Source organism: Quercus suber, unplaced genomic scaffold, assembly GCF_002906115.3.
Source record: "Quercus suber isolate HL8 unplaced genomic scaffold, Cork oak 2.0 scaffold_20, whole genome shotgun sequence".
Lineage (NCBI taxonomy): Eukaryota > Viridiplantae > Streptophyta > Magnoliopsida > Fagales > Fagaceae > Quercus > Quercus suber.
In genome coordinates, this window is record NW_027069485.1 from 2,445,314 (window position 1) to 2,455,839 (window position 10,526).

The window sequence follows — 10,526 nt, forward strand, 5'->3', positions numbered from 1 at the left end:
CTTCCCTAGTAAGATTGTAGGTCTTGTAGGTCTTCACTACATCTTGGATGTAGATGTATCCAGCCTCATTAAAGACCAACTGTGAATCCCATTGCAGTGTCATGGTGGCATAATAAGGTTTCTCAATTTCTTCAGATGGAATAGACAAAGAATAAAGCACTTCTACAAATAAAGCTGAAAGCGCCGTTTAAAATGACTAGTCTTAGATGTGTGAGACCTGACCTTGCTAGGCTTGTGTAGTATCCCCTGGCAAAATTGTATCAGTAGGTTCTTTGAAGCTCTCCCATATAGGATTATTATACTTGTCTCTAATCACCAAGTTTCCATTAGCTAGCATAGCTATGCAACTAGGTTTAGAACCATTCGTTTGAACCTTCCATAATTCTATGCCTTGAGGGTCATTGAGAACAAACTCATTGTAGCTATTCAGCTTCAGTTCAGAACCTTCTGGTGCTGGTTTATTGCCATTTGCAGACCAAACTATGGTTTCAACTTTTATTTTCTTAAACCAAACTGCAAGCAAGAAATTATTAAAGTACCTTCAATGTGCTCAATCAAAGAGTAGGCTTCCAGTATTGTACTCAGCTGGTGCTTCCATGGAATGTAATTAGTGTAGTCTAACTTGATTGACATGAGGTTTGACATGTTAGATAGTAACAGTAGTGGAGATTGAGCTACTGATGAATGAGAGGTTGTTGAATGAGTAGTATGTGAGGGCTGAGCAGTATCTTGAGGTGTTGTTGAATGAGCAATATGTGAGGACTGAGCAGTGTCTTGAGGTGTTGTTGAAGCCATGGATCTTGGCTCTGATACCGTTAATGATTTTGAGCTTGCAAAGGTTCAATTGCTAGGCTTGTGTAGTATCCCCTGGCAAAATTGTATCAGTAGGTTCTTTGAAGCTCTCCCATATAGGATTATTATACTTGTCTCTAATCACCAAGTTTCCATTAGCTAGCATAGCTATGCAACTAGGTTTAGAACCATTCGTTTGAACCTTCCATAATTCTATGCCTTGAGGGTCATTGAGAACAAACTCATTGTAGCTATTCAGCTTCAGTTCAGAACCTTCTGGTGCTGGTTTATTGCCATTTGCAGACCAAACTATGGTTTCAACTTTTATTTTCTTAAACCAAACTGCAAGCAATAAATTATTAAAGTACCTTCAATGTGCTCAATCAAAGAGTAGGCTTCCAGTATTGTACTCAGCTGGTGCTTCCATGGAATGTAATTAGTGTAGTCTAACTTGATTGACATGAGGTTTGACATTTTAGATAGTAACAGTAGTGGAGATTGAGCTACTGATGAATGAGAGGTTGTTGAATGAGTAGTATGTGAGGGCTGAGCAGTATCTTGAGGTGTTGTTGAATGAGCAATATGTGAGGACTGAGCAGTGTCTTGAGGTGTTGTTGAAGCCATGGATCTTGGCTCTGATACCGTTAATGATTTTGAGCTTGCAAAGGTTCAGCAACGGCGGAAAATAACAATTGTAGTTGTAACAGAGTGGAAGAAAGTGGGAGAGAGATATTTCTGAATTAAAATATTTTGGTTATGCAAGCTTGACTCATACATTACAAAGCACTCTATTTATTGGGTTAACCGCTAAGAACCAGAGCTTGAAGAATAACTCTGTAGCTACTCCAGACTTGAACAAGAAACAGAGCAATTCTGGAAAGAAGTCTGGATGAGGAGGAGAGCCAAAGTCCAAAGCACCACCGTTATGAATTCTGATTAATACAAACGTCACCGTTTCACCACTTCATTAAACACAATAGGTTTAAGTGGAACGGCACCGTTTTGGCCTTTGACATTTGACCATTGGTAAAATAGCCGTTACTCATCCTCTTCCTTAGTTTTGAATCTTGTGCGCTCTGAGTTACTTCCTTTAACACATTCTAGCCTTAAATTATTAAAAGAACTTGCTTTAAGCGAAACTCTATTGTCCAACCTTCAAGAAGTTTAAAAAATAGTACACTGATCTAAAAGCCTACACATTTGTCATCTGCTTCTTTAACTGTTAAAAGTCAAATCTTTGCTTCTCGTGAGTTTTAGAACCGAATTAATATCCCTACACTGAAGCTTCACCACAACTTGCCGGGCAGGCTGCAGTTGATAAAATCCATGAAATTCCATGCCACTTTCTTCTTTTGATTTTATACAGAAAAATCGCATTAAAGAAAACTGAGATGACACTTCAGTTTGTTCTGTTTGTCGCCTATGAGGATGAGAAAATGTTTATGGATAATTGGAGTTTGAAACTGAACATAATTTAGTATGTGAATTACGACCCGGCCAACAGTGTTTCAACTCACTCCAATTTGAAGTATAATTTACTCTTTTTTAGAAGTTCAAACTATGAATGCAACCAATACAGGTATGACTGCTATTTTTTCGCTATAAATTTATGCTTCCAAAGCATGATCTCATTCAAATTAGACCCTTAGAGCACCTGAAACTATTTTAGAGCTTTCAAATATTGAGGAGCCCAACTAAATTACATCATTTGCCCCCACCTTCCATGACCCAAAAGTATTGGCAGGTTACTCTTGTAAACCAATTAAATTGATATGGTTTGTGTAAGATGTAACAACTTCTATGTTTAATTAGCATGCTGCTCTTGTTAACTCTTACTTAATGTTACACCGCCTTATAAATTTTGAATGAAATAATATTTTGAAAATATACCTTATCAATAGATTAAATGTTGTCTATATTGTTAACGCAGAATATTTTATTTTATTTTATGTTGGCAAATACATGAATCAAAACTTTTCTTGTTATAGTTTTTAAAGTTTACAGATGTACAAAGGCGTAAAGATATGGTTCTAACACAAGATATGTGAGAAATTTGATTATAAATTCAAAAATTAATTAATGCTATGCAATCAAACTGCTTTATTGCAATATAGATTATATTCATAGATGACATTGGGTACTTCAACTATGCCCTTAGAAACATGGACTAAATTTTATTATCAAAGAAAAAAGAGAGTAAAAATTGAGACACATTGGTCGGCTAATATTTTGCTTCCCATCAATTCTTCTCCCATGATTGAATCCGCAAACCGCTTAGAGCTGAATCTTGCAATCTTAAAAAGTTAAGCGGATGCCTGACTCTTTTCCAAGCGGGAAGAAAAACTGATATACTCGACCAATCTGGAGCCTGGGATTATGGTCAAGAGTACTTAACAAAAATAACAAAACCAAAGGAAGTAGCTAGGCATTTATTACAAAGAAATTAACAAACTAATTACAGAGAAATGTGGTAACTGAAACTAATTACAGCTGGAACAACCTAACAAACTAAAACATAATTTCCCGCGCTTGTAACGACCACTCAATCACAAATAACGGCTTCATCAGAACCACGCCATGTGGATAAGTGCGTTAATAAGCTAAGCTAATTATAAAAACGGCACCGTTTTCTTTATTAAGCACTAAGTGAAACGACACCGACTTCGGCTGTACATCGTCCTCTAAAGCACGCTAGACACTGGGAATTTTGTGATAACAAGCACAAACTAAAGCATCATATGGGTTAGCTTCAACGAACCAACCAATACAATCTTACCAACCCAAGTCTTAGATTCTGGGAGAAACCTATTCTCTATCATGTCCGAAGAAAGTTATGAGAGGGGAAATTTCAGCTCCATTTCACTGGCATAGAGCAGACCTCCTACAATCTGACACATAATCAAATAGATGTTGACACCAAATATCCTTATGGAGTTTATTATAGTCACCAGGATGTTTCTGAGCTAATCCTGGGCAAGTCAGACTACCTTCAAGTCAAGAAGTCATAGGGAAATATATCTAACTCTTACTATAGGGTCAACACTTGATTTTGATAGTCCAGCACAACTGCCTCATTTTTTTGTTGAAAGGATGAAGTTAAAGAATGAGCATGAAGAAGAATCAAGAAGTTGCACAACACAGACAAGCCAGGCAGAGAGGCAGAGGACTGAAACAGAGCACTGGAAGTGAAGCTATTCTGCCTGCTGCATAAACGACAGAGATCTATTTGATCAATACACTATGCTACTTGTAGTTTAGGATTAGCTTAATTGGTAGTTTCTATTTATGTACACGTGTAAATGATTGATTGGTTGTAGAAGTTAGATCCGTATAATTTGGAGTTAGGTAGAAGTTTGTTGCTCCTTGAGTGTGTATAAAATATCTGATGTACTTTCATATGCTCCTTAATGCAATACAGAATTTCTTTCATCAAATTCTCACATTTGTCATCTACTTCTTTAACAATTGATAGTCCAGCACAACTGCCTCATGGACCAGCTAGAGTTCCCATTCCATTACACAAACAAGACACTGCTTTGCTGCTTGGGAGTACTATAACTGAATGCATACCCTTACACTGAATAGCAAGACAGGCGGTACTTAAGATATTATGCTTCCAAAACATGATCTTATTGAAATTTAAACCACCCAATAATATCTGGAGCTTTCAGAACCAATCACACTAACATATAAGGTATGTGAGAAATTTGATTATAAATTCAAAAGTTAAGTAATGCTATGCAATCACACTGCTTTATTGCAATATACATTATATTCATAGACAACATTGGGTATTTCAACTATGCCCTTAGAAACATAGACTAAATCTTATTATTGAAGAAACAAAAATAAAAATTGACACACATTACAGATTCATACAGCTCCAAGGTCAGCTAATATTATTATTTTTTCCCATCAATTCTTCTCCAATGATTGAAACCACAAACCACTTAGCCTGACTCTTTACAAAGAGGGAAAATTCGCTAGTAAGATTGCAGAAATCAAGGCTGAAAGAAAAACTGAAATAATTGACCAATTTGGAGCCAGAGGAAGTAGGCATCGATTACAAAGAAATTAATGTACCCAGCTGGAATGAGGAGAACAATTACTGAGTTGTTCAAAGAAATTACTTCCTAGCCATCCCAGCAAGAATCTGAAAGCCTTGAGTTGGTCATTTTTTAAGGCAATATGTAGAGCCGTCTCATCTCGCACCGTCACATCTGTAATAGAATCAGGACAGACTAATAGAAATTTGTCCAATAGATCAATGTGTTGATCACCTGTTGCTACAACATAATGCAAAGGAGTGATACACCCATTTCCTTTGACACGAACAAGATCCCCATCAATATGTAGAAGCTGATGCACCAACTCGATATGCCTATTTTGTAGAGCAAGGTGAATAGGGCTTAACCCATCTAGATTTAGTTTTCGAGTAAATGAGGGCTTTAATATCATCATACTCGTGGCAAAGAGGATGTGCCCAACAGACGCTGCTATGTGTAAAGGAGTTTGAACAGATGGTACCTGGTCAATGTGATCCAAAAGATTTACATCTTCTTCAATTAATTGGTGCAAGGCATTAATATCTCCACTTTCAGCAGCCTGTTTCATCCTCTCATCCATTTTAGAAAAGGGTGCTATATAAGGCAGGGTTTTTCTTGGTCTGAACTTCTTGATGTGTGCCTTGAATTAGTAGTGCTGCATACAACAAAGCCAATATTACCACCTCATCCTAATTAGTTTCGAAGATCTCCAGCAAGTCACCTAATTAAAACATCAGTATGTTTTAGATTCTTATTCCTACGTGGTTTTAGAGTAGCATATATTTTAGGTTACTATTTATTCTTTCTCTATATCATAACAGTCTTTCTCATTTGTGATAGAAAGACACTCCCTCTACAGGGGAGGTCCAACAAATTTGGAGGCTTAAGGCAATATATTTAAATGGGGCTTTTTTATTATCACTTAAATAATATTTAACTAGAAATGAATGTGATTAGTGACACTTCAAGAAGATAATAAACAAATATTTGAATGAATGATGTTGGAAATATTATAAATTTTACAACATGAGACTTACAAAGATGTATCATTAATCACAAAAAATAATTAAAAATACATTTAATAGGTTATTGACGTCCACATATCATATTAATTGTCACATCAATTTGTAAAATTTTCAAAAAAAATTAATGATATTTCAAGCATTTTCCTATCTGAATTATTTCTTGCGATTAGTGACATATATATTTGTAAGGGAAAATGCTAGAGATACAAATTCTTTTACAAAATTTTTACAAACGGATGATGTGGTGAATGATTATAGATAAATAAAAAAGTGATGTTATTAGTGAGTTCTGATGAGAACTAGTAAGAATTTGGCCACAACAACAATTTGTAAACATGTTGTTAAATAATTTGTAAAATTATAGCATTACTCTATTTGTAAGACCCATGTATTTAAAGTTGTACTATCTTTAGCATTACTCAATGCTTTGGGACTTCATAAAAATAGAGAAAAATTATAAAATTCATTTTTTTTTTCCTATATTTCCATTTTTTTTTAATATTTCAATTTTTACCCCAAAATTTGGCAGCCATTGTGAAGCTTTTCAACTACGGTGAGATGCTGTCAGACATTGAGCTTGCATCTCCATTATTTTATTTATTTTTTTCTTTCTTTCTGCTTTTTGCCGTTTCTCTGCTATTCTTTGCAGATGATGAAAATGAACCTTTTTTTTTTTTTTTTTTTTTTTTTTTTTACGCGGTCTCCCACTAGCCAGTAAATGCATGACTGTCAAAGTGTAAAGTGGGAACACTCTCTTCTTTCACTTGTACCAAATGTTGGGCGCCGACCATTTGCTTGGACCTTGTATTAGTATTTAACCAATTTTTAATTGGCAAGTCTGCCACTCTTCCAGATTTTACGATTTTATTTTATTTTTTTTAATTTCATAATAGTTGACCATTTAAATGGAATTGGGCAGTAAAAAATGGACTTAGGCTGTTAGGCATAACTTAAGATTAATTTAAATATAGGCTTGCAAATATGTCGAGTGTGTGTATATATATATATATATATACATTTCATCTCTTCACTAAATTAAAACAATTTCTATTATGTTATTAACTCACTTGATTAAGAAACTTGATATATAAATCATGTTTGCTTATAATTTAATATTTCATATTTGTCTTATGAAAGTTATGATATAAAAAATAAACTTCAAATATAAATCTCAATATTTATTTGGTTATTTTAGTCAATTTTTCGACTTTTACTAATTTGATTTATTTATTTATCTTTTAAAAAAATTCTTTAAATTAGTTATGATGTCATTATAGTTTGATCTCAGTTCAACTTTAGCCTAATTTTCAAAATCTTGAACCTCTCTTTCAACGGTTCTTGAACGGTCCAGGTCTAATGTATTTAAAAACTTCAAACAAACTAAATACTATTAAAACTTATTTAATCATCCCGTGCATCGCATGGATTAGAGACTAATTTATAAGTTAGCGACTAGTTTATAAGTATATTGGAGTATGATTTTCTTATTAGCATCATTCATATATCTAGCATGCATGTTGCCTCATTTAGAGGAATACAAATTCTCTGTACCACATTTTTTTTCCATTTTATGTTTCACCAATCGCAACTTGTCATGTGCTTATTTGTTTTTTCACTTTAAACTTTGGCTATTTTATAAGAAAAGTCAAACAAATATATGGCAAGTCATGATTAATAGAATATAAAGTAAAATACAAAAAATGGTACAAAAGATTTGTATTCCATTTAGAGGGTCTAATATATTTTCATTTACGGGTATATTCAACCTCTCTAAGTTGATCTGCGCATGTTTAATGGATTAAAAAAAAAGTTACTCTAAATCTTTAAATTTTGTCCAGTTTTTATACGACTATTTTAGACATGACGCCAATAAATTGAAAAAAAAAAGTTCAATTTTTTATTAGACTATTTTAGACATCTAAAGATGACACTTCTACTCAAAAAGTACTCCTTTATTTATTTATTTTTTTAAATAAAGAAAAAGAGAGAGAAGACTTCTAAGTTTCTTTTGGGATTGGGAAACTCCACACTTATTGGCGGTGCTTTTTTTTTTTTTTTTTTTTTTTTTTTTTTTTTTAATTTAATTTTTTTTGCACAGGAAATAGAGGATTTGAAGTAGAGGTAGGGCCGGCCCTAGGCCTAGGCCACTTAGGCCACCGCCTAGGGCCCCCTATGAGAGGAAGGCCCCAAATTTTGGGGTAAAAATTGAAATATTNAAAAAAAAAAAAAAAAGTACTAGAGCTTTAGTTGTTATTCTTGGTAAAATATTATAGAACTTAGAAGCAATATTTTGTAGTGCTAACGGGTCAGCTAAACTGAGTTTGTCCACGTCTGACCTACACATTTGTCATATGCTTCTTTACCTGTTTAAAGTCTAGCATAACTGCCTCCATACTCCATAGACCAGCTGCACGTGAGTACTATTAGTAAATATTTCAGCTTCAGCATAATTTGGCAAATAGCAAGGCAGGCTGCAACCTGCAGTTACTTTAGAAATTGAAAATCACTTAAATTTTTTTTTTTGACACTTTCCGTTTGTTCTCTTTCTCGCCTATACAGATGAAAATATATTTATTGATATTTGCAGGTTGAAACTAAACATTTTTAAGTTTGTGCGTAGCAACCAGACCAACACTGTTTTACCATATTCCAATCTGAAGTATAATTTATGTTCAACTTATTCTACTGGTCATTGCTGTTTGTTGGGTGCAAAAAGAAGGAAGGGCCACGTGGCTTGAAGTTAAGACGTTAATGCCGAATTATTTCTTGTTAAAACTGTCTTCCTTTGATATTGATTGTTTGGTTGTCTGCAGATAAAATATGCTGATATTTGTCAATCTTCACCACTTAGCTTTTGTATCCACTCAAAGCATAAGCCTTCCTCAATCCTGAGTAAATGAAAATCCATCTGAACATGTCAAATTGTCCATGATTAATTTATTTTGTCAATTTCAGATCATGTGCCGGCCAAAATTGTCATATTGAGGTTGAAAACCCAAAAAATAAGTTATCCAAAACATTTTGAAAACTATGTGATCTATGAGATGTATCAATTAACTAACTGCTGCCTGCAGTTTGATTTTCCTGACTATTTCGACCATTGGCAATTTTCAAAGTAGACACCAGTGCTCAACAATATTCACCAAGGCTACACTTTTAAGTTCTTCATAAGTCGACCATTGATAACTCCACATGGACTTCACCATCTGGCTATTTTGCATTTGGTTTGCACTAGCTTCTAGGTGAACAAGATCAGTTCCTACTTGCCATCTGGTTCGTTAAGATACCAGATGAAACTATAGTTTGGTTTGCAAAGAGAGACAATCAAAAGCTGACCAGACAACTTGTACTCAAAGCTCCAAGTAGATTGGAGTTGTGGAGGTCCAACAACAGTGAGAATCGTGAAGTATCAAATAGGGCTATGCTAGACACTGGGAATTTTGTGATAACAAGCACAGACTAAAGTATCATATGGGTTAGCTTCAACGAACCAACCAATACAATCTTACCAACCCAAGTCTTAGATTCTGGGAGCAACCTATTCTCTATCATGTCTGAAGAAAGTTATGAGGGGGGAAAATTTCAGCTCCATTTCACTGGCATAGAGCAGCCCTCCTACAATTTGATACTTAATCAAATAGATGTCGACACCAAATATCCTTATGGAGTTTATTATAGTCATCAGGACGTTTCTGAGCTAATCCTGGACAAGTCAGGCTACCTTCAAGTCAAGAACTCATAGGGAAATATATCTAACCTTACATCAAAGGGTGCGGTCTTCAAGACAGACTCCTACTATAGGGCAACACTTGATTTTGATGGAGTTTTCAGATTCTATGCTTACCCAAGACTGAAGTTGGTCTCTCATCTTCCAGCTTGGCATTGAGAAGTATCAGCCCCAAGCTCATTCCTGGGCCTACTGTACTGCTACAAATTCCTTGGTACTCTCTTATACTATTGTACTACACTGTGCCACCTGTGTAGTCGTATTGTACTATTAGTACTCTTGAATTGATTAATTTCTCTATATATAGGCTCCCTCTATATGGTACCGTTCATTAAACAATGTACTTATTCTCAGTTTCTACCATACAATCCTCCAATTTCTTAAAGACTAAACTTGGGCTTGGTTGCTTAATTGTTATCAATTTGCTAGTTTAAGTACTTGAAGACAAAGACATTGTACTATAAAATGATGCTGGACAGGGAGTTTCATATGAAAAGGGAAAAAACTAATGTTAGGCTGTATATGTCAGCAGATAAGACGCATAAAGATAGCTTAAAGGTTGCAACAAAACAACCCTTTTCAGTAGAGAAAGAAGCTCTAATTTTCTGAAGCAAAACAAGGACTCCAGACCTAATTTATATTCATTCACTGTTTGAGCAAGTACTCATTTTCAGCCTTACAAGTGAACCACTTCATAATCATACGACTAATTCTTTAGTTAACAAAACCAAAGACAAATTCAGTGAACAGTGTCAGAACACATTAACCATAACAAGGGACATGAAATTCAGCTGAATGGCTTTTTATGTTTCCATTGCTTAGATTGACCGCAATGGATTTACATTTTTATTCCCCTACAGATAGAGGGTGGCATAATGATATGATTTTACATTTTCACTAGGCTTTTCTTACCATGGCACAATATTTTTTGTTTTC

At 34.6% G+C, this 10,526-nt stretch overlaps 1 protein-coding gene across 1 annotated transcript; it reads right to left on the reverse strand.

Moving 5' to 3' along the window:
• Window positions 1–847: 847 nt before the first annotated feature.
• LOC136063193 (ankyrin repeat-containing protein BDA1-like) lies at window positions 848–5,418 on the reverse strand. The gene is made up of 2 exons (XM_065763211.1): window positions 4,923–5,418; window positions 848–1,134 (listed from the first exon to the last, which is right to left on the reverse strand). Exons 1-2 carry the CDS (start codon window positions 5,416–5,418, stop codon window positions 848–850), a joined length of 783 nt encoding a protein of 260 aa, XP_065619283.1.
• Window positions 5,419–10,526: the final 5,108 nt, after the last annotated feature.